Raw genomic sequence first — 24,785 nt, 5'->3', positions numbered from 1 at the left:
TAGCCTAACCGAGAGGGCATATAGTATAGCAAACTAAGGCCCGGGGGCCGGATCCGGCCCAGTCGCTTTCTAAATCCAGCCCGCGGAAGGGCCGGGAGTCAGCTTGTTTTTACATGAGTAGAATGTGTGCTTTTATTTAAAATGCATCTCTGGGTTATTTGTGGGGCATAGGAATACGTTCATATTTTTTTTCAAAATATAGTCCAGCCCACCACATGGTCTGAGGGACTCTGGACCGGCCCATGGCTGAAAACGTTTGCTGACCCCTGGGAGAGCAGAAGGAAACTAATCCAAAATGAAATGCTTCCAGATATTTTGTGTAGCTCACCTGCATAGCTGACACAGCAGAACCACATTAGCCAGATTTCAATCTTAGCAATTAGAAAAGGTGAAAGGGTGATGTTAATTTTTGCCACACACACTGCACTGAAATTAGGGTAACACTACATCAAACAGCACTTCTACCTTTAAGATAGATGTTCAGTGCTAGATTTTCTAAGGTTGCTTCCAGATGACCTGTTTACTGAACATTCATTCCAATTCATTTGTGTACAATGTTTGGGAGAAGTGCATTTTCCTGTCAAGTTTTGTTACTGTGTGTGTGTGTACACACAGTCATACCTCGGATTGCGAATGCTGCGAGTTACGTCTTTTCAGGTTGCGTCCTGCGGTGACCCAGAAGTACCGAAAGGGTTACTTCCAGGTTTCGCCGCTTGCACATGCGCAGACATGCAAAATGATGTCACGCGCATGTGCAGAAGCAGCAAATCGCAACCCGCGCATGCACAGACGCGGGTTGCATTCCTTTCAGGTTGCGAACGGGGCTCCGGAACGGATCCTGTTCACAACCAGAGGTACCAATGTGTGTGTGTGTGTGTGTGTGTGTGTGTGTGTGTGTAAGGTAAAGGTAAAGGGACCCCTGATCATTAGGGCCAGTCGTGACCGACTCTGGGGTTGCGCGCTCATCTCACTTTATTGCCCGAGGGAGCCGGCGTACAGCTTCTGGGTCATGTGGCCAGCATGGCTAAGCCGCTTCTGGCGAACCAGAGCAGCACATGGAAACACCGTTTACCTTCCCGCCAGAGTGGTACCTATTTATCTACTTGCACTTGACATGCTTTCTAACTGCTAGGTGGGCAGGAGCAGGGACCGAGCAATGGGAGCTTACCCTGTTGCGGGGATTCAAACTGCCAACTTTCTGATTGGCAAGCCCTAGGCTCTGTGGTTTAACCCACAGCGCCACCCGCGTCCCTCCATAGATAGATAGATAGATAGATAGATAGATATTTGCAGGGGAGGGTGTTGAAGCAAGGTTCTTAAGGAGCTCAAAACCCACTTAATGACACAGTTTGAATTTGCTGCTATGCCACTGGCTCCCACCCACATGACAGCAACAGCCTGGAAGTCTCCTTAGAGCAGATAGGAAAATGCTCTAGACCACTACTGAATAACATCCTGATCACGGGAACGAGGAAGAACCCTATGTATGCCTATTCAGAAATAAATCCAAATGAATTGGATTTACCCCCAGCGTTCCATTAAACACACATAAAATGCTGAAGTGTTTCAGTACTAAACATTAAATATAATTTATTGATAAATATATGTATATATGGGGATACACAAACACAGAATCTTGAAGAGAAAAAAATATTCTCTGTATGGCAATACCGGAAGAAAATGAAATTAACTTCTGATTCAGAATTCACACCACAGATCTACTGTAAAAAAATAATAATAAGGTGCTTTCTAACAGAGAAGAAAACTTACATAAAGCAAAGCTGTATATGTATATTTATGTATGAACACACACACACACACACACACACACACACACACACACTGCCAGAATCACTCCTTGATCTTTTTAGAGTTGCCCCCCTACCATGTCACTGACCGGTAAATAAAAAACCTTGAAACAGCTCACTAAAAGGCTCCATCCAAAGGAGAACGGAGGACTGTGATGCTATGGATCAGTCTTGGCTGAATATTTGGCAAACTCTGTTTTCCGTGTTCCGCCCCGACGGGAACAAACTTATACTTCTGCGAGGCAAGTTCTTTTTGGTGGCGCATCTTGCTTAGGTCCAAGACGCCCGCTTGGTTCACGCACCAAGGGTCGTAGATTTCTTCCGTCGGGCACGGATGAGGAGGATGCACCATCTTCATGAGTTTGGGACGCATCACAACGCCCAGCAGATCTTTCTTAAACGATTCCCAGGAGTTCTGTCTGAGGAAGACTTGACACAGCTCGTCATCACTGAAAAGGGAAATGAAAATTGAGAATAGGGTGGCATCCCCCTGCAGCCAAACAGTTCTTCTCTGCAGGGCCGGATTTAGGTTTGATGAGGCCCTCAGCTACTGAAGGTGTTAAGTTGTGGGTGAACATATCAGACGACACAGCGATTCTTCAAACAGCTCTTGTTTATTCACAGACCCAGAACAGAACTGGGCTGAAGGGTTCAGTCAGCCTGCTTATATAGAGCTCCAGTACAATGTTACTGTAACAACTTTCTAAAAGTATCCAATCACTGAACGTCACTTTTGATCCTTCATTTGCATAACTATCTACAGTATCCCCCTGCTGGCCCAGGGTGAGAACTTCAGTACATAGCAGAAGGTAATGGGGCCCTTTATATGTCCAGCTGTCCCTTGTCAACAACAAATTTTCACTGTTTCTTGGGTTGAATATATGCTATATGGTAATTTCTGGACCTAAAAGGTATCTAAAGCCATTTGCACATAACAAAATATGCATTTTATCAAAGTAATTGTTACAACCAGTCCGTGCAGAATGTAGGCACCCTGTATATAGAAATGAGCAAACCAGTGATATTTTAGGGAGCAGGCTAGCAGATGGGGCGCATTACAGTGGACCCTCTAGTTATGTACTGCTCTGGATACGTAACTTTCGGGTTTCGAATGCAGCAAACCCGAAAGTGTATACTTCTGGGTTTAGCACATGCACAGAAGTGTTCTGTGTGCCACGCGCATGCGCAGAAGCGCTCAATCGCCCCACATGCATGCACAGAAGCGGGACCTCTGCCAACAGACTTTTCAGGTTGTGGACGGACCCCTGAAACAAAGTTAATTTGTATCTGGAGGGTCCGCTGTATAGTCATACCTCAGGTTAAATATGCTTCAGGTTGAGCGCTTTCGGGTTGCGCTACGAGGCGACCCAGAAGTAACGTAATGCGTTACTTCCAGGTTTCACCACTCGCGCATGCGCAAACTGTCAAAATGACGTCGCACGCATACGTGGAAGCGACGAATTGCGACCCGCAGGCGGTTACATTCGCTTCAGGATGTGAACAGGGATCCGGAACGGATCCCGTTCGTATCCAGAGGTACCTCTGTACTAACATCGTAGGAGCCTACACAACACAAAACACTGTTGCTGTATGTAGGTTTTATTTTATTTGTTTTTTATCTTATATTTTGGAAATGTACATCCATTTTTTCTCCTTTAAATTTTTTGGGGGCCCCCAAGAGAGTCGGGCCCTAAGCTATAGCTTATTGAGCTTATACGTGAATCCAGCACTGCTTCTTTGGGGCAAATGCCAGAGCATCAGTTCTCATTTTCTCCTGGGGAAAAAGACCCATCTAGTCCAGCACTCTGTTCTCACAGTGGCCAACCACATGCTTCTGGAAAAGTCCACAAAGAGAAACTGAGAACAACAGGACATAGCTGACATATTGAGTATCCATTGATAACCTTTTCCTCCATGAATTGGTCTAATCCCTTTCAAGGCCATGGGGTGGTATTCAAGTAACTCTTACTCAGAGTAGATCTACTGAAATTAATGGACCTAACTTAGTCATGTTCATTAATTTTAGTGGGCCTGCTCAGAGTAAAACCTAATTGAATACAACCTCATTGGTCCGTTTTGAAAACTGAATGGTGTCATTTAGCTTCTTTTAATTTGTTATCTTGATTTCTAATTTTTCTGGTAAGCTTCGCCATTTCTTCATAGTCCACAAGTTTTTGTATCCATTCTTCTTTTGTCGGAACTTCTTATTCTTTCCATCTTTGTGCAAATAACATTCTTGCCGCTGTAGTCACATACATGAATAAATTTCTATACAGTGGACGCTCGGGTTGTGAACATGATCCGTGCGGGAGGCGCGTTCACAACCCGCAGCACTGCGTCTGTACATGCGCGGGTCACGATTCAGCGCTTCTGCACATGCACAAAGCGCGATTTAGCACTTCTGCGCATGCACCAAAACCTGGAAGTAACTCGTTCCGGTACTTCCGGGTTCGGCGCAGTGCGCAACCCAAAAACACGCAACCTGAAGTGTCTGTAACCCGAAGTATGACTGTACTGTTTAGGTTCTGTTCTAAACCTGCTTCTCATAGGCTCCAGCAAACCACATAATATCTGAACACTCCATACAGATACAGGGAAATAGATTTGTCAAAGGGGCTTCAAGCTTAGTCTACAACATAGCACCTGTGTTTCCCTCATTATATAATGGGCTTGGACCCCATAAATCACAACCCCCCAATATCTATCTCGCGCCAGCCCACCCCAATGCTTCAGTCGTTCTTACCTGGGATATTTCATCTTTATTTTGCCAAATTTTATCATGGTGGCAGCATCTGCCCATTCCTCAACCTTCTCTTTTTTCAGACGGATGATCTCTGCCCCCTGACTGACCAAAACTATGACACGACTATCTTGCAGATTCGCCTGAGAAGAAATGCAAACTGTGAGGAGATCCTTCCACCAATCTTTGTGGAACAACTTTTGAACGGACCACCTTTAAAAGTACCGTATTTACAGAGTCTGATTTAATTCTGTTTGGGCTGCCGAATGCTTGCCACTCCATCTGTACATTTTCTGGATACAAGGGGCTGGAGTGAAGGAATACCCAAGGCCTCTTTCATGAACATAAACAGGGATGCAAGAGGCAAGGTACAGGCAATAATAATAATAATAATTTATTATTTATACCCTGCCCATCTGGCTGGGTCCCCCCCAGCCACTCTGGGCGGCTTCCAACAAAACACTAAAATACAATAATCTATTAAACATTAAAAGCTTCCCTAAACAGGGCTGCCTTTAGATGTCTTCTAAAAGTTTGGTAGTTATTTTTCTCTTTGACATCTGGTGGGAGGGCGTTCCAGTTCCTCAAGAAGTTCAGCCTCTTGTATTCTTCTGGCTAATTATTGCAAATGCATTGGATATCTGAAGGTCGTTTATTGCAATTTAAACAAAAATCATACAATAAGTGAAATAACTCATTGAACTATATTCAACTCCTTTTATTCAGGCTTTTGCTGTTCCGCCCACTATTTCATTTCATTTTTAATTTGTAGACCACCTTTCTATTTTACACACAAGGTGACTTACAGCAACAAAATATATGACAAAGAACACCCTAATAGGTGGAAGGAATTTATTTTGTATAGAAATGTTTTCTTTTATGTATGTTATCTGTTTTGTTATACTGTTGACTGGTGATATTAAAATCAATAAAAATTAATTTTAAAAAACTGCAACAATACGCACCATAGAAGAATCTGACCAATACAAAAAAGTCATAATAAAACATAACTTTAAAATGGAATGACTTTTATCCAATAAAGTAATATTCGGTAATCTGTTAGAATATGATAGCACACCATGAAATGAACTCTCAAAAGGTCAGCAAATAATAAACAAACAGAAATTCACTCTTAACAATTACAATAAGTACAATAAAACAATTAATCATAAAAGTACCTGCAACTCACAATGCATAAAATATCACAGAGGACTGTTTACTAAGTCCCTGGCCCTCCTAGAATGAAAGCTACAGGGAGGGGGGAGGAAAGGAGCAGGAACTCATTCATATATATATATATATATAGATATAGATATATATCCATTTAATATTATACATTCACATCATATTTATCCGCAATACTGCCTTGGCTCTTAGAGCCTGTAGACTTCCTTCCTTCCCGCCTCATGGCTTTCAAAATTAACATTTATATCATTGCAATTTATACGTTTTCCGATTCTAATTACACTCATTGCAGAATATCTCAAAAAAATTAAATAAATATAGAAAGAGCAGGAACTCTTCTAAGCAATTTCTGCGATATGAACCAGCTTGACTGATCCTGCCTGTCACTAAATGAGTGAAACCAATGAGTGGAGTCGGAAGTGTAATTCATAAGTGAGTTGTTTAGACACCGGCCCATAGGAATCCCCAGAGTCCTAAAAAACTACTGTTTCCTCCTCCCTTTTAATGCAGTTTTTCAGTACAGTGGTAGCTCGGGTTAAGAACTTACCGTATTTTTCGCCCTATAGGACGCACCGTCCCATAAGGCGCACCTAGTTTTTTGGGGGGGAAATAAAGGGGGGGAATTATTTTTCCCCCCAGGCGTGGGGCTGGGGCGGGGGAGGCCCGAGCTTCCCCCGACCCCAGCCCCCAAACAGGCAGCTCTCTGCAAGCCGTGGGAGCCCAGCGCTGGCTCCCGCTGCTTGCGGAGAGTTGCTCGCAAGCCAAAGCCTGCGCGCACTGATCTCAGCGCGCGCAGGCTTTGGCATGCCGGCAACTCTCCGCAAGCAACGGGAGCGCTCCCACTGCTTGCGGAGAGGTCCGCGAAGCCTGGACGCGCTGATCTCAGCGCGCGCAGGCTTCGGCATGCAGGCAACTCTCCGCAAGCAGCGGGAGCGCTCCCGCTGCTTGTGGAGAGGTCCGCGAAGCATGGAGAGCGAGAGGGGTTGGTGCGCACCGACCCCTCTCGCTCTCCAGGCTTCAGCGAAAGCCTGCATTCGCCCCATAGGACGCACGCACATTTCCCCTTCATTTTTGGAGGGGGAAAAGTGCGTCCTATAGGGCGAAAAATACGGTAATTCATTCTGGAGGTCCGTTCTGAACCTGAAACTGTTCTAAACCTGAGGTACCACTGGGCCTCCTGCTGCCGCCATGCTGCCGGAGCACGATTTCTGTTCTCATCCTGAAGCAAAGTTCATGAGGTACACCAACTCTTGGGGTCGGAGGCGTCTTCAGTCCCCCAAATTTTTGTTTGAAGGGGGCGCAGCCGGCTGCCCCCCCCCAAGGTTGAGGGGGCCTGGTACGATGTCATAGGAGGTTGCCCAGGCCTGCACGGTGTCAGGGGGTCACACACACCCACGCAGAAGGCTTGCACTAGCCTGCACAGCATCAAGAGGCACGTGTGACATCACGCAGTGCAAATATGACGTCACACGTGCGCCGAGACCTCCCGATCTGGGGGGCAACCCACCCCTCTGCCCCTGCATGGCTGCCATTTTGTGTCTGGTGCCCACAGCACTCTCTCAAAATTCATAACGCTCCCACGAGTTCAAAAAAAAAGGTTGATGATCCCTGCTATATAGTCCCACCACGGCCACGAAATGTTGGAGATTCATTCCCCATGTCAGCAGTCATGGGATTGTTGTCTATCACATGACAGTATATGTTTTCATTCCACAGTGTGGGAAGTGACAGAGACAGGATGTTTTGGTATTTCTGTGTTCCGTGAGGTGGGACTATTGTCCTTTCTCTCTTTGCTGTCTGATGAGAAAGAGGAAGGAGCTAAGTCGGAATGCTCCGAGAATATTATATGTAAATAAACGTAGATTAGCCAAAATGCTGTGCTATTGGTTCTGTTACGCAAACTGCAAATACTCTGCAGATCCCTAAGTGTGTTAATGCCTTTTAGCATCAGTCGCTGTGATGTTCAGGCAGAAGAAAGCTTTTGAAGCTCCCGAAGGATCAACCAGGAGGGAGAGAACATGCCAGTCAGGCATGTGTCTCTGCCAGGGTCCTACACAAGAGTAGGACGCTCCTAACACGAAAATGTCCTGCTCTATAAGGCTAGAATATACTTACTATCATTTCTCCTTTGCGCAATTCATCCATTCTGATATATACAGCTGCTGCAACAGAAGTTGGCATCTCTCCATAGGAAGTAGAGTACGTGGGTTCCTTTACAAACTCTCCCGATATAATCTTTTGAACAACCTCCCGATCGTCGTCCCCATGATGCTTCTGAATGAATGAACTAGAAATTGAAAAGTGGGGGCACACTTGTTTGTTTGTTTCTTTATTTGATAAAATATATACACCAACTCAAAGCTGTTTACAAAACGATAAAACGATAAAACCATCACTAAAAACATTTACAACCATAATTTAAAACGTACGGAAATTAAAACCAGGATAAAAGAGACTAATGCAATTTAAAACTCATCGAAATTCTAAACATCTGGGTAAGGTAAAGGTAAAGGGGACCCCTGACCATTAGGTCCAGTTGTGACCGACTCTGGGGTTGTGAGGCTCATCCTGCTTTATTGATTGAGGGAGCTGGCATACAGCTTCCGGGTCATGTGGCTAGCATGATTAAGCTGCTTCAGGCGAACCAGAGCAGCGCACGGAAACGCCATTTACTTTCCTGCCTATTTATCTACTTGCACTTTGACGTGCTTTCGAACTGCTAGGTTGGCAGGAGCAGGGACCGAGCAACAGGAGCTCACCCCGTCGCGGGGATTCGAACCACTGACCTTCTGATCGGCAAGTCCTAGGCTCTGTGGTTTAACCCACAGCGCCACCCACGTCCCTAAAAAAAAAAAAAAGCATACGGCACCCAGTATTCCCAGGCGGTCTCCCATCCAAGTACTAACCAGGCCTGACCCTGCTTAGCTTCCAAGATCAGACAAGATCGGGCGTGTTCAGGGTAGTATGGCCGTAGACAAAAAACATCTGGGTGGGTTTATCTAAATATGAATGCGTTCAGCAGGCACCAAAAAAAATACAGTGAAAGTGCCTGGCTGGATATCAACAGGCAAGGAGTTCCAAAGTGTAAAGGATTGGGTTATTACAAACACGGCGCAGGTATTATGAAGCACCCAGGGGTCTGCAACCCGCGGCTCCGGAGCCGCATGTGGCTCTTTTACACCTTTGCCGCGGCTCCAGGGCAGATACTAGCGAGGGGAGGAGGCGCATTGTGCGCCCCGACACTCCCCACTGTGGCGGGCGCTGTACTGGCTGTGACGTCGCATGGGGACGGTGCGTGCGTTAGTCACGCACCGTCCCGACGTCACCTTCCCGCCCGCTGTCAGATCGCAGCTCCGGAGATCTATTTGTTTTAAATGTTGCAATGGTTTTGCGGCTCCCAGGGTTTTTTTCTTTGGAAACAGGTCCAAGTGGCTCTTTTTGTCTTAAAGGTTGCAGACCCCTGGAAGCACCTGTAAAAGTGTCAAATGCAGGCTGCTCTTTGACGGTTCACTCTGCCTTGTGAGATACAAGAACCCTTATCTCGAATTTTTGCACACTGATCAGAGTGATGAGATCTCCCCACCTGACATTCATATGATCTCAGGTGAAGGACAGGTGGACGTGGTTTGCCCAAAATAGTATCGCAGGCCAAATCCAGAGGCCTGGTGGCCCCAATTAGACCCATGGATTGGCACTTCCACACTACAGGTTTAGCCCCTTGCTGTCATGGTCTGGGCAGACGAGGAATGGGAGAGACCGCCTCCCCAGCTTGACCCTTCTAGGGAGGAGGAAGAGGAAGACAGTTTAGCAGAAGGAAACTGTTAAGTTGTGGGTGAACATATCAGACGACACAGCGATTCTTCAAACAGCTCTTGTTTGTTCACAGACCAGAACAGAACTGGACTTAAGGGTTCAGCCAGCCTGCTTATATAGAGCTCCACTAGAACACAACAGTAACCATTTTCCATAACTATCCAATCACTGAACGACACTTTCAATCCCTTATTTGCATATGTGGACCTGAGTGAAAACTATCTACAGTATCCCCCTGCTGGCCCAGGGTGAGAACTTCAGTACATAACAAAAACGAATCCAAAATGAAATGCTTCCAGATATTTTGTGTAGCTTACCTGCATAGCTGACATAAAACAGCAGAACCGCATTAGCTGGATTTCAGTCTTAGCAATTAGAAAAGGTGACAGATTTACAACAGGGGTTTGAGGGAGGTCACAGCTCAGAGGCAGATGAGGGGAGAAGTTGGGAAATAATGGGGGAGAAGGAGGAAGAGGAAGCAGCGGGGGGGGGGGGCGACAGCTGACGGACACAGTGTCTTTAGAAAGCATTCCATTTATAATGAATTTTTTAAAATGGTGAAATATACATTTATGAAGAAACCAGAGGCCTTTCTCCTTGGAATAATAGGTTCTGAATTGCCCCCAAAAGATGTAAAAATATTTTTGTATGCCACAACTGCTGCACGGATTTTAATAGCCAGAAAAATGGAAAACACAAGAATTACCAATGGTAAAAGAATGGCAGATGAAGATGATGGACTTTATGGAGCTGGCTGATCTCACTGGGAGAATCCGCGACCAGAAAGAAGAGGAATATCAAGAAGACTGGAATAAATTTAAAGGCTATTTGAATAAATATTGTAATATTAAAGATTTGTAATTACTTGAAAGAACTAATTAGGCCTAGGATTAAATCAGGATTAAATAAATAAATAAGAAATAGTAGGATAAGAAAAGTTAGGAAATTTGATTACAACTGGAATATTGTTATGTGTAATAATGATATTGGAAACTGCTACATTCAATTACAAGGAAATTCAGTTGGAAGAGATTAGAGGAAGTCAAGTAATATGTTTATGAAGTTGGAATTTAACCAAGTTTTATTTATGTATGTGGCGGTGGTATAGGTGGGTTTGTAATATTTTATTTTCTTCATTCTTCTTTTTCTCCTTTTTTATTTTATTTTATTAATTTTTTTTTCTTTTTTTATTATGTTAAAGTTATGTCTTTGTATGAAATTCAATAAATATCATGGGGGGGGGGGGGGAGAGAGAAAGCATTCCAGACCTTCCATCTCCCAGAACCTGGCAAGCCTTGAAATTAGGAGAGCAAAGAGCTCAATGACAGAGGGCACATAGCAGCACCCGTAGAGGACATGATGAGATCGACGAATGAGGAAGTAGGAGAGATGGGGAGATTCACTCGGGACAACGCCATTATCCAAGAGGCTGGGTTCTATAGCCTCTCTCTGTAAATACTGAATAAAAAGCGGATGGTAAGAAACATTTCCTTGTTTTTGTATGTTCCTGGCAACCAGCTGGGAGTCGCCGGCAGCAGCCTGACACTTGCGCCCTACGCGACCAGCCATTTCCCTTGCCATAACTGTCAACTGTCCCTTATTTGGCGGGAAAGTCCCTTATCCCAGCGCCGTGTGCCGCTGCTGTCCCTTATTGATGATGTCCCTTAAATTTCCCGGGTTTCAAAGGAAGCAGCTCCTCTCCCTCCCTCCCTGCCAGCCAGCCAGGGGGGAGGAAGGCTCCAACTGTGTTGCTTGGCTGCGTTGCTCACCCAATAAGGAGTCTAAGAATGACTGGGGGGTGGAGCTTGCATGCCTTGTGCCAATCAAATCGGCCGCGCTGCCTGGGGACTCGCCTTTGCTCAGCGCTTCCCAGCGGAGAGGTGACGGTGGTTTTCCTTGCTGCATCCCCTTTGCCGGGTTGCTGCGCTGTGGGAACCACCGCTTGAGGCTTCGTTTGGCTGCTGGCTGGACTTTCTGCCTTTGGCTCAGAGAGGCTCAGAAGTTGAACATAGCTGTGTTTGGAAAATCCCTTATTTTGGCTGCTGATCCCTTATTTTTGAGGCTGCTGGTCCCTTATTTTCAAATCTGTAACTTGACAGCTATGTCCCTTGCTCTCTCTGCCTCTAGGAAAACAACCCGGAAAACCCCCTCGCCTCTCACCTTTTGTCCACGTTTATCACGACACTTTTATGCTGCCTGTTGAAGAGACTATCCTGCTTCATGAATTGGTCATACTGTTCATTCCGCTGACCCACATAGTAGTCTTTGAGGTCCTTCAATCTCTCCCGACTGAAGGAATTCCACATCGTGCTTTTGAATCTGTCAACGCACGCAATCTCTGCATAAGAAGAAAAGCATGTCTGAAGCTAGTTATGTAAAAAAGCCATTGCCCCCCTCTAAATTTAATTTAATTAAAGGAAAATTCAAAAAGTTCTCGCACAATAAAATTGCATGTTTTAAAGGATAGGAGTAGCTCAGAAAGTTCCTACTTTAAAAAAAATATTTTACACTGTTTTCACATAACAGGTTTTTAATGCTAACCAAGCCTTTTCAGAAGTAAGTCGTATTGAATTTGTTGGTGCTTATTTCCCAGGTGAGCAGGGTAAGTGTTAAGTTACAGTCTCAGTTGTCTTTTGTGCTTAGGTCCAATGCCGAACAGAAAGAGTAACAGAGGCATTTGTAAAGCAAATGGACATTGTAAGAATGCATGCTTTAGGTTTGCGTTGCCAAAAAAACTTAAACAAGGGCTACTTCAAACTTAATGTGTAAAAAAATGCATTAAGGTGTGAAGGCCAATTTATGCAAGTTTAGATTTCTGTAGTAGATGAGTTTAGGGTAGCACTTTTTTCTTTCTGCTTTCTTCGTTTCTGGTATTTTTCTGTAAAATTTGAAACTTCTACGAAGGTTGTGTTAAAAGTTCCCCCCACACACAAAAAAGCAAGGAACACCCAAGTCCCAGAAGCAGTTTAGTCCTGCTGGCCACATGACCCTGAAAACTGTCTGTAGACAAACGCCGGCTCCCTCAGCCTGAAAGCGAGATGTGTGCCACAACCCCATAGTTGCCTTTGACTGGACTTAACCGTCCAGGGGTCCTTTACCTTTATGTTACAATCTTTAGAAGATATCTGAAGGCTACCCTGTACACAGAAGTTTTTAAATGTTTTGTTATGTTTTTATATATGTTGGAAGCTGCCCAGAGCAGCTGGGACAACACAGTCAGATGAGTGGTGCTTAATGAAATAATTAAATAATAATGATAATGATAATGATAATAATAATAATAATAATAATAATAATAATAGAATAGGACATCCCTATTTTCATCAAAGAAATATTGGAGAGTATGGTGTACAGTGGTACCTCAGGTTACATACACTTCAGGTTACATCCACTTCAGGCTACAGACTCCGCTAACCCAGAAATAGTGCTTCAGGTTAAGAGCTTTGCTTCAGGATGAAAAAAAGAAATCGTGCTCTGGCAGCATGGCGGCAGCGGGAGGCCCCATTAGCTAAAGTGGTACCTCAGGTTAAGAACAGTTTCAGGTTAAGAACGGACCTCCGGAACGAATTAAGTGCTTAACCCGAGGTACCACTGTACATACTCACTATGCCCTTAAAACAAATTATGGGGTGGGCTATAAATAATAAATTGTTATAAATTATTATTATTATTATTATTATTATTATTATTATTTCCCTCAGAGAATTCTGGGTATTGTAGTTTGTTCAAGAATGCTGGGAACTATAACCCTGTGAGGGGTAAACTACCGTCTAGGGTCCAGAATTCATTGAGGGAAAGAATGGGCTTCACATGATGCTCTGTATATTCAGCACATGACGCCCCCCCAACGAAACCTTGGAATTGGTGCTGGGAATTGTAGCTCTTTTAGGGATAAACTACAGTTCCAGGTCTTTGTGGGGGAAGAAGTGTGATTTAAATGAACGCCATGCAGTGCTTCCCCCCCCCCCAAAAAAAAAACATTTAGATGTACTCTCATTTTCTTCTCATATTGAAATACTGCCCCTGTGATGGCCTGGGATTCGGACTCAGAGGCTGAACCTGAGGAATCCCAGCCTGCACAGGAGTCCCCACAGGGGCTTGAACCTGAAGGGTCCTCACCTGTGCTGGATCCTCAGGTGCAGGCACTAGCTGAGTCTGCTCTGGCTCCTGAGGTGATGGAGGACCCATTGCCTGCAGGTGCTCCACTCTCAGCCCCGTCAGGGGAAGCTGAGGTTGCCTCTGGGTCCGGTAACCCTCCAGCCTCTCCTGAGCTGCAGAGGCTCAGGGCAGAGAGGTGGAGGGAACTAAGTTCCCGCAGGAGGAGTGCTCGCCTCCAGGCCAGGAGAGGCGAGTCACCTGCGGACCGGGGCCCCCCTATGCCTTGGGGCAGATAAAAGCCAGTCAGCTCCAGTCCCAAGTTGTGGAAGCAACGTTGTTGCTAGCCTGTTCCTGCCTGCACCCTGTCCTGCTCTTCTGCCAGAGTTCCTGACCTCACCCGACTCCTTGCCTTGGACCCAGCTACAGCTTCGACGGACAGCCTCCATTCCACACCCTCGATCTCGGACTGGACTCAGACCACGCCGCACTGTAACCCCCCGGGACCAGCACAGCCCCTCAATGAGGCCAACAGTTCACAAAATGTTTAGGGGTATGCTATATCTGCTCCAGGGATAGAGGCATAGAAATAGAAGCCATGCAATTGCTGCCATCTATGAAAAGCCATGAGCAAAGGTCGGCCTGTTTTTGTTTCTTTTCTGCTTGATTTAGGAGAGCTTCCAGCTACAGCCATTCTTTGTTTTGCTATTTTTATTCCATCTTATGTTTATTCTCTTCTCCATAGAGCACCGTTTCGTGGGAAAAGAGAGTTCTGGCACATCCTATACTGCTTGGGTTCCAAGCTTTCTTGGAATGGCCTTCCTGCCAAGATCAGCAAAAGGAGACCTAGAACATTGGCCAAGGCAAACAGAGAGGTCTCAGAATGTAAAAGCGACTCTTGCTTATGGCGTTTTGCTTGATTTTGGGGTGTCCGGTGAGAACACTCTCCCAGGGCCCTGGAGTCTTTGAGGCCATTGTGATAGTTAAATTGGAATCGATATAACTTTGGAGTGTGGGTTTAAAAACTGTTGAAGAAGATCCATAATGGAAGAAAGCTGGAATACAGTGGTACCTCAGGTTAAGTACTTAATTCGTTCCGGAAGTCCGTTCTTAACCTGAAACTGTTCTTAACCTGAAGCACCATTTTAGCTAATGGGGCCTCCTGCTTCTACCGCGCCGCCAGAGCCTGATTTCTGTTCTTAACCTGAAGCACTATTTCTGGGTTAGCGGTGTCTGTAACCTGAAGCGTATGTAACCTGAAGCGTATGTAACCCGAGGTACCACTGTATAAGAAATAAATATTAAAACAAGCTGGAGTTATTCAAAATTGGTGAGTTGATTCTGCTTCTGCATATAAAAAAACCACGATTTGGCGTATGTATCAGTGCTTTTTCAAGCCAGAATTCGCTGGAACTCATTTCTGGCCCCTCTCCGGTTGCACCATTGCCCTTCTAGGAGAATGAGGAAGGTGCTCAAGGTGAGTTTAAATCCTACTCAGTATTGATACAGAGCCGATTCCAACGTATAGTTAGCAGAGTGAAAACTTAAACACGTTGCAGGATTCCCAAAAAATAGACCAGAGGCAACTGTATTTCATCCAACAGAGCTTTACTGCTACTGAAGGCAAATGAGCATAACGGTCACGAATGTAATACATTCAGGATTGGCGGAGTCCATAAAAATCCAGTTGCAGCAGACTTAACTTACACTTACAATAACTTATAATAAGTCTAAAAACCTTAACACTAAGTGTTATGTCCTGAGTTGAATAGGATCCAAAATGCAGCAGTCTGATTGGCCCTAGAACAATAGGATTCAGAATGCAGCAGTCTGATTGGTCCACAGGAGCCAACCAATCCAGCTCCAGGTGGAAGTGAACCCGCAACCTGATTGGCCTACAGATGAATCCCAGAATTAGCCAATCACGTGGGGCCCATTGTCTAAATAATGTATATAAAGCAGACATTCTGGGGGAACATTCATTCCTCATCACCACTATGAGCTGAATAAAGAGCATGAAATCCACTCTCGACTCCGAGTATATTTCACTAAGCATTCTATGTACAGTGGTACCTCGGGTTACATACGCTACAGGTTACATGCGCTTCAGGTTACAGACTCAGCTAACCCAGAAATAGTACCTCAGGTTAAGAACTTTGCTTCAGGATGAGAACAGAAATCGTGCTGCAGCAGCGCAGCAGCAGCAGGAGGCCCCATTAGCTAAAGCGGTGCTTCAGGTTAAGAACAGTTTCAGGTTAAGAACGGACCTCCGGAACAAATTAAGTACTTTACCTGAGGTACCACTGTACAAAACACACCAGAAGGAAGAGAGATAGAAAGTGAAAGTGAAGCCCAGGCTCCTTCTGTCCTTAATATTATAGTCAGCATGACCTTGGCAGAAGAGATAACAGAACCAGTTGAAGAAGAAGAAGAGGAAGAGTTTGGACTTGATATCCCGCCTTTCACTCCCCTTCAGGAGTCTCAAAGCAGCTAACATTCTCCTTTCCCTTCCTCTCCCACAACAAACACTCTGTGAGGTGAGTGGGGCTGAGAGACTTCAGAGAAGTGTGATTGGCCCAAGGTCACCCAGCAGCTGCATGTGGAGGAGCGGAGACGCGAACCCGGTTCCCCAGATTACAAGACTACCGCTCTTAACCACTACACCACACTGGCTCTCTGAAGCCAGCTGTACTCAGCTTCTCTGAAGGAATAACCCAAACATCAGGAACCTTCTGCTTGTTTCTTTCACACAGAGAAGCTTCCAGAACCCTCTGGAACTCATTAGAATAGGAAAGATCTCTACACATCAGATCAATACTTTCTGCACTAAGAAATGCAAACTGACAAGTTCTGGCACCACTTCTTTGAGAAGAATAGCGCTGTGTACTTTAGAAATTTCTTTCACTGAGACCAGCATAACAACCATCTCTGGGAAGTAAGATTAATACTATTTTATGTGGGGGTTTTTTGCATTATTTCTCACATTTACATTTTTCCATCATGGAACTCACGGCAACGTGTACCGTATTTTTCGCTCTATAAAACACACTTTTCCCCCTGCAAAAATTAAGGGGAAATGTGTGTGCGTCTTATGGAGCGAATGCAGGTTCCATGGCTTCAGCGATAGCAACGCGAAGCCTCCGAAGCGCAGTGGGAGCGCTCCCGCTGCGCTCCGGAGGCTTCGTGTTGCTTTTGCTGAAGCCTGGAGAGCAAGGGGGGTGGGTGCGCACCAATCCCTCTTGCTCTCCTGGCTTTGCTTCGCTGGAGAGGCGCTGCACAGCTTTCCCTCTCTGCACAGCGCCCCTTCAGCGAAGTGGGAGGAGAAATATAAGGGGCTCTGTTTCTCCTGCCGCTTCGCTGAAGGGGTGCTGCGCAGAGAGGGAGAGAAATTTTTTTTCTTGTTCTCCCCCTCTAAAACAAGGTGCGTCCTATGGTTGGGTGCGTCCTATAGAGCGAAAAATACGGTATATGTGGTTCTGAGATGGTCTCCAATCTAACAGCTGATCAGACCTGGACCCATTTAGCTTGAGCAAGACCTTGTGTACCTGCAAGGTCATGCGCTGAGACCAGGTGCCATCCCGGCAACTGAGAACTCCTGGTGAATCACATGTGCCTAAAAGGCAAAGTCGTAACATACCAGCGGCTATGCGGCGCTTCTCCATCATTTGTAGCTTGCGTTTGGGGAAACACAGTTGTTTTGAGATCCACTTGTGGTAAGATGGGCAGGTACTGAGATCCACCAGTCGCAAAACCTCGCACACACCCTGATGAAACGACAGAAAAAACTACTGCTGAGTTGATCGTATGGGCCCATAGCTATGCACATCTTCCCAATATTAGAACACAGAGGAGGGCAGAGGAGGAAAACGAATTGACCTGATGTATAAACCTTGGCAGTTTATAGAAAGTTTCCCGAGGAATACAGTCGAACCTCAGTTGTCGAACGTACCATATTTTTTGCTCTATAAGACTCACTTTTCCCCTCCTAAAAAGTAAGGGGAAATGTGTATGTGTGTTATGGAGCAAATGCAGGCTGCGCAGCTATCCCAGAAGCCAGAACAGCAAGAGGGATTGCTGCTTTCGCTGCGCAGCGATCCCTCTTCCTGTTCTGGCTTCTGGGATTCAGAATATTTTTTTTCTTGTTTTCCTCCTCCAAAAACTTGGTGCGTCTTATGGTCTGGTGCGTCTTGTAGAGCGAAAAATACGGTAGTCCATTCCAGAAGCTTGTTTGGCTTCCGAAACATTCGACAACCGAGGTGTGACTTCTGATTGGTTGCAGGAGCTTCCTGCACTTAAGAGGAAACTGTGTTGGATGTTCAGCTCCTGAAAAATGTTCGAAAAATGGACCATTTACTTCCGGGGTTTTGGTGTTCGGGAGCTGAATCATTCAAAAACAGAGCCGTCCGTTGAAGATGATGGACTTTTGGGAGCTAGCCGACCTGACCGGAAGAGTCCGCGACCAGAAGGAGGAGGAGTACCAGGAAGAATGGAGGAAATTTAAAGAATATTTAGCTAAATATGCTAAGATAACTTAAATAGAAATACTTGCAAATGCCAGATTGGCTTAGGATTTAAATATGTGATTTTATATAATAATATCTTTAAAGTTTATATGAAAAGTAAGAAAGAAGTTAATTAAGTAAATTTTATGAGAAATTAGTTTTGGAAAACTATTACATTGATATACATTGAAATTCAGCTAGGGGGATTTGAGGAAGTCACCTAACAATGTTAATAATAGTGGAATAATTACAGATAGGATTTATGTTTGTTTGTCTGTTTATAAATTTGGAAAATCAAAAAAAATTGAAAGAACAAAAAACAAAAACAGAGCCGTCTGGAAGTCAAGGTTTGACTGTACAGTGGTACCTCGGGTTAAGTACTTAATTTCTTCCGGAGGTCCATACTTAACCTGAAACTGTTCTTAACCTGAAGCACCACTTTAGCTAATGGGGCCTCCCGCTGCTGCCGCGCCGTCAGAGCACAATTTCTGTTCTCATCCTGAAGCAAAATTCTTAACCTGAAGCAATATTTCTGGGTTAGCAGAGTCTGTAACCTGAAGCGTATGTAACCTGAGGTACCACTGTACTGCCATCTACAGTGTCTTCTTAAGAAGATAATTTACATTTTTTGGCGGGGGGGAGTTGCCTAATTAACCATGGGTACTAGATTAAAAGGATATTGAATTGATTACTCCAATGAACTAAATTAGAAACTGAAACCTTAGTTCTAACCCTACCAGGGCACCATGCTAACTCTTTCCCTTTGTCCAGCATCACATTCCACCAAGGTTGGCCCTAGTATGAGACACAAGTGGCCTATTCTTAGATATCATCAACGGACAGCAATTTGTTGTTCTTGCGATTTTACTGTTATTCTGCCACAGAGAGGCACTTGTGAGATTTTTTGCCTCCTGTGCCAAAATACCAGTGTTTGAAACTCCTATTGTTCTAGGCACATTTTGGAAGAGGGAATTTCATGAGCGCAAGCATTTTCTGAGCTCTGGGCACAGGACTGTGCCTAAGATTTCAGATTAAACTGCAGAGTGGAAGGAAAGGAGGACCATTTTCTGCCTCCCCACTTCCAGCTACTCTCTAAAGACTGGAGAAGAGACCCTCTTAAGAATATTAGACGGGTGGGCAGGGGAAGGACTAGACTATGTGAAAAATGAACATAATATTTTAGCTGCAGTTCATTCAGCTTCAGCTTTGTATTCTTGTTATATTCTTAATGTACTCTTGCCCTACTTGCCATATAATTACCGTATTTTTTGCTCTATAAGACTCACTTTTTCCCTCCTAAAAAGTAAGGGGAAATGTGTGTGCATCTTATGGAGCGAATGCAGTCTGTGCAGCTATCCCAGAAGCCAAAACAGCAAGAGGGATTGCTGCTTTCACTGCGCAGCGATCCCTCTTGCTGTTCTGGCTTCTGAGATTCAGAATATTTTTTTTCTTGTTTTCCTCCTCCAAAAACTAGGTGCGTCTTGTGGTCTGGTGCTTCTTATAGAGCGAAAAATACGGTACTTTAATAGTGGCTGAATTTCTGAGTGCTGTCCATGTAGAAAGACTGGGCCGTTATAAAGAGATTTAGTGGTTCTTAATTGATCGGTGATGTGGTAGTGTTATACTGTATTATTTATGCAAATTGAATTTCTCTGGAGTTAAAGATCTGACAGGGACAAACCTTGTTATGCCGAATTTGTATTTTGCACAATTTGTATATGGTGTTTGTTTGATAATGTGTGGTTTGCTATGACTAATAAAGGATTGACTTTTTTTATTTGAACTGAGGTTTGGTGGGAACCTCAAGGTTTGTGACTTGGGGAGGTGGTCCAGGAGTGTTCTGAGGGGTCACGGAGGATGAGGGGAGCTGCGCGCGGGCATGCAAAGGGTGCCCTCTTTTTGATGTGAAGAGTGGTCATTATGGGGGGCCGCTAGGGGCGCCTTGGAAGATGGCCGACAATACCATCTCTCCAGCTCGCACGAGGTAATTAAGGGGCTGATGATGGGAGTAAATCAGCCTCCCAAATTCTTCCCGGTGGAAGGGAAGATGCAGCCTCGTCCGCGGTTGCCCATAAATCACCCCCGAGTTCGAAAGAAGGAGAGGGTGAGGGCACTGGACGGAAAGCCCTCGAGTGAGTTCGGATCTCCCGGACGTTGTTTCTGAGAGTGACTCTAGTTGCATTACTTAAGATAAAAAATTGGATATAAAAGTTATTGCACATGCTTCATGCGAAGAAAAGCGTATGTTAGCTGCTAATTAAGCCTGCCACTGAGAAGTTAAGAGTGATGGAATGGACTGGACAGAAGATAACATCAAAGAGTAACATCTATGCCAGTATGTTGAAATGGAACGGAAAGGGGGGGGGGACTTTTTCTTCTTTTTATTACAATATTACCAAACAACACCCCCCCCCCGCCGCCTGAAGAACTGTCATACAACTTATAAGAAGTGAGATTGGAAAATAAACTTTGTGGAAATAAAAATATCAACTAAAGCCTTTGTTTTTTGAAAGATCTGGAAAGAAAACAAAAGGCTCTCTTGTGACGCAGTTTTTAATCGGGATCCGCCATTATGAGACAGACTTCGTTGCGAGATTAATAGGCACAGGGGGAGGCGAGCCACTACTTTGTTATCATGTTTGTATTTTAAGTTCGACTTGGCAGATTCTTCCCTGGAAAGCCTAATTTATGATGCAACCTGTCTGGGAAAATTAATGAGCAAACGCCTAGATTTTATTTCATCGGAGCTGAGAATGATGGCATCTGCCGCTCAAGAAGGACTTTTGGATCAGCGTGTGAGAATTTATTGCAAACAAAAGACTTACCAGCTTCAAAAAAAAGGGAGAGCCTTATAAAGTTCACACAGAAGCATAATATTGCTTACTTTAACTCGCCTGTGGAAACAACTCAGAGGCAATTAAGAAGAAAAAGGATAACATCAAGAAGACTGAAAGATAGGACTGGTGAACACTAAAAGCTGCAGAAATATGAGATGACTGGACCCTTACTGAACTCGAAGCATGGGAACCCCCAACAAAATATATAATTTGGCAAAATATTTGGACTTTATGATATGTATTGGTATAATTTGAAATAATTAATGTGATATGATTGGATTGTTGAAGGGAAGTTCTCTTTCTGCAGTTCTCTTACTGCGAAGTTCTCTTTCTGCAGTTCTCTTACTGCACATAACTGTGGCATTGTGGGAAAGTCTTGCTTTTAGAACTATTGCTTCTTTTCTCTCTTACATTCTGGGAAGTTTTTGCCTCTGCACAAGAGTCTGAGAATGTTCTGAACAGTTCCCATTGAGTTCATGAAACAGTGTATCCTGACCTGTTCTTAATGCATTGCTGACCACATCTACGGAACGTGATTGTTGTATTCCTTCATGTTATGTTCCTTCAATATCAATCTTTAGTTATAATTTAATTAGGAGGTTTCATGCCTGTCTAGTTCCAGCTCCATTTCTCAGCCTTTGATCTATCAGTGATTGATGTCATATGTTATTCCCGCCTTGTACCTATGTTAACCAATCAGCAACAAGATGCTTTGTGTTTGTATCAACCAATCAGCCACAAGCACACCTGTGGCAATGTTTGTAATATTCAATAAAAGAGAGTTCCCGGGGCTTGCCCCGGGAGACGCCTCTCCTTTGACACCTACCACTCGTCTGTCGTGATTTCAACCCAACAGATTGTTAAATGGAAAACTTAATAAAAAATTATTTTTTTAAAAAAGAGTGGTCATTATGCTCTTCACAACAATATACACCCCCCCCCCGAACTGACGTCCAATATGCACACCTCCAAAGGAAACAGACCCCCCCCAAGGGCTACAGTGGCCTCCCCATCTGTTGGGAAAGTAAGGCATATTATGAAAGATTAATCACACGCTGAGCTCACCTTTGTAATAAATATCATCGTGGACGTATCTGTGATGTCGCTAGTAATCACCTGGCCATAGTGGAACCTCTCGATTTTGCAGTAGTAGGCTATTTTCGCTACTGAAGAATCGGGTAGTGTTTCGAAAAGGTCGACACTTCTGAAAACAGGAGGGATGCATGGAGAGCTTTCATCTGCAAGGGTTTCAAGCTGGCAACCGTGATTTCGGTGTCCAAGTAAGCATGGACCTACACATTAACTCCTGAGAGGAGGGAGGTGTTAGAAAAATAATAATAGAAAAAGGACTGGGAAGTGTTGGGAATCTGCATATTGGGTCAGAATGAGCAGCGCTTATTGGGAAAGAGGTTTTTAAATTTTATTTTAAAGCAGCTCTTTTTTGGAACTGTGCTTCTTGTGACAACGGAGCAGCAGCTGACTCAGACTTTTCATAGTAAAAGCACTCTTGTACAGTGGTATCTCAGGTTACAGATGCTTCAGGTTACAGACGCTTCAGGTTACAGACTCCACTAACCCAGAAGTAGTACAGTGGTACCTCTGGCTACGTACTTAATTCGTTCCAGAGATCCGTTCTTAACCTGAAACTGTTCTTAACCTGAGGTACCACTTTAGCTAATGGGGCCTCCTGCTGCCACCGGCGAGCGATTTCTGTTCTCATCCTGAGGTAAAGTTCTTAACCCAAGGTACTACTTCTGCGTTAGCGGTGTCTGTAACCCGAAGTGTTTGTAACCTGAGGTACCACTGTACCTCAGGTTAAGAACTTTGCTTCAGCATGAGAACAGAAATTGCACCGCCACAGTGCGGTGGCAGCAGGAGACCCCATTAGCTAAAGTGGTACCTCAGGTTAAGAACAGTTTCAGGTTAAGAACGGACCTCCAGGACAAATTAAGTTCTTAACCCGAGGTACCACTGTATCACATAAGGATGCACTCACTGTAAAGGTAAAGGACCTCTGACAGTTAAGTCCAGTTGCAGACGACTCTGGGGTTGCGGCACTCATCTCGCTTTACAGGCCAAGGGAGCCGGCGTACAGCTTCCGGGTCATGTGGCCAGCATGACTAAGCCGCTTCTGGCGCAATGGAACACCGAAACCAGAGCAGCGCACAGAAACGTCATTTACCTTCCCGGCATCTATTAATCTACTTGCACTTTTTGGGGTGCTTTCGAACTGCTAGGTTGGCAGGAGCTAGGACTGAGCAATGGGAGCTCACCCCGTCGCAGGGATTCAAACCACCAACCTTTTGATTGGCAAGCCCAAGGCTCAGTGGTTTAGACCACAGCACCACCCACGTTCCATGCACTCACGGTGAAAAAGCTTAAATGCACATTGTCATTAGAGGTTGTGACGCAAAGCTCGGCTTTTTAAAGGAGCCGGGAAGAGGGCAAAGGGACACGAGATGGAGAGGAATGATGCAGAGAAGCAGTGGTACAGAGTTACGCAGGGATACGTTACCTCAGGAATTCATATCGGTTTTTGAACTCTCGGTTAAGTTCCTTGTCTAGCTCGTAGGCAAAAAAGTCACTTTTGTCCACCACCAACAGTTCCGTTTCCTCCAGGCAGACAACAGTGGCGACCCTCCTTGTGTTTTGCAAAAGGGCAATTTCCTAATAATAAGCAGGAAGATAGGAATGAATCTGGGTAGCACAGCACAGTAGGTGCCTACAGCCAGTGATATTTCAAGTCAATCTAGGTTTCTTCACTTTGCGGTTCTTAGCAATGCATAGTTCTACTATCTCTTCCTAGCGCGATTAGGGGTGCTGTCCATTGCTGCCCTCTGACAGATTTCAGGTTCGTCCTCCAAGTTTAGACCAGATAATATTGTATTTTGTGGAGAAACAAGGCCGATCCGGGCATTGAAGTCACCTCCCAAGATAAACCGAGGGTTAGGTGACAGAGAGTCTATACTTTCGAGTAGTTGGTCAAGTTTATCCCAATATGATCTCAGTTCCCCACAAGACTTTACTGGAGGTATATACACACATATGCAATAAGTATTTCTCAGGAGACTATCAGAAAGGGACAACACTAAAAAATTAGGGGTGGTCAACGAGGGACACTGTTGAATTGATACATTAAGAGAGGTTGACACCAGCACCGCCAGCCCCCCACTAGGCCTTCCATACTTTACAGTTTTAAGAGCTGGTTGAGTGTAACTTGTAAAACCATATAATTCAACCATAGTGCCAACGCTTCTCGGCCTTTTGGCTAAGATCAAGTGTAGTGTGTGTAATCTATCTCTTCCTAGTCTCTCACCATTTTTTCTTTCCTTATCCACCTCCCGCTTTTCCTCAGGACATCCCTACTTTCAACAGAGAAACGTTGGAGGGTATGTTATGTATTGAAGTTCTTACCCTGGCCACCAGGAGTATCGTGTAGATAGTTTTCACTCAGGTCCACGTCAGTGACCTTAGGCGAGAAACCCTGGCTTGTTGTTGCTACAATGTTGACAGCCGGCTGCCTATGAAAGCAGGCCGGCTGAGCTGTTTGCGGTTCAGTTCTGTTCCAGCTTACAAATAAAGAGCTGTTTGAAGAATCGCTGTGTCGTCTGATATGTTCACCCACAACTTAACAGTATGGAGTTATGCGACCACGGAGCCAAGGAGATAAGTAACTATACAATCTTTAGAAGACATCTGAAGGCAGCCCTGTACAGGGAAGTTGTTTAATGTTTCATGTCTTTATATATGTTTGAAGCCAACCAAAGTGGCTGAGGCAACCCAGTCATATGGGCAGGGTATAAAT

The 24,785-nt window shown here is 44.7% G+C and overlaps 1 protein-coding gene and 1 long non-coding RNA gene across 6 annotated transcripts in view; one reads left to right on the top strand and one right to left on the bottom strand.

Annotated features, from left to right (window-relative positions):
- The window catches only part of LOC308484931, a 211,789-nt gene that overhangs the window by 181,273 nt on the left and 5,731 nt on the right, over positions 1-24,785 (top strand). The window lies entirely within an intron of this gene.
- The window catches only part of LOC308483266 (cyclic nucleotide-binding domain-containing protein 2-like), a 48,879-nt gene continuing 25,871 nt past the window's right edge, over positions 1,778-24,785 (bottom strand). For all 5 annotated transcript variants that reach the window (XM_081016954.1, XM_081016951.1, XM_081016950.1 and 2 more), the window contains 7 exons: positions 23,496-23,647; positions 22,046-22,184; positions 17,279-17,405; positions 11,707-11,884; positions 7,849-8,020; positions 4,552-4,691; positions 1,778-2,257 (listed from right to left, as the gene is read on the bottom strand). In XM_081016954.1, coding sequence (XP_080873080.1) covers positions 1,927-2,257; positions 4,552-4,691; positions 7,849-8,020; positions 11,707-11,884; positions 17,279-17,405; positions 22,046-22,184; positions 23,496-23,647 — 1,239 coding nt within the window. In that variant the 3' untranslated portion in view covers positions 1,778-1,926. The remainder of the gene's footprint in view (positions 2,258-4,551; positions 4,692-7,848; positions 8,021-11,706; positions 11,885-17,278; positions 17,406-22,045; positions 22,185-23,495; positions 23,648-24,785) is intronic.

This window comes from Podarcis pityusensis, assembly GCF_964106645.2.
Source record: "Podarcis pityusensis genome assembly, chromosome: 1".
In the NCBI taxonomy this organism is placed as follows: Eukaryota; Metazoa; Chordata; class Lepidosauria; order Squamata; family Lacertidae; genus Podarcis; species Podarcis pityusensis.
This window is presented reverse-complemented; position numbering and strand designations above follow the sequence as displayed.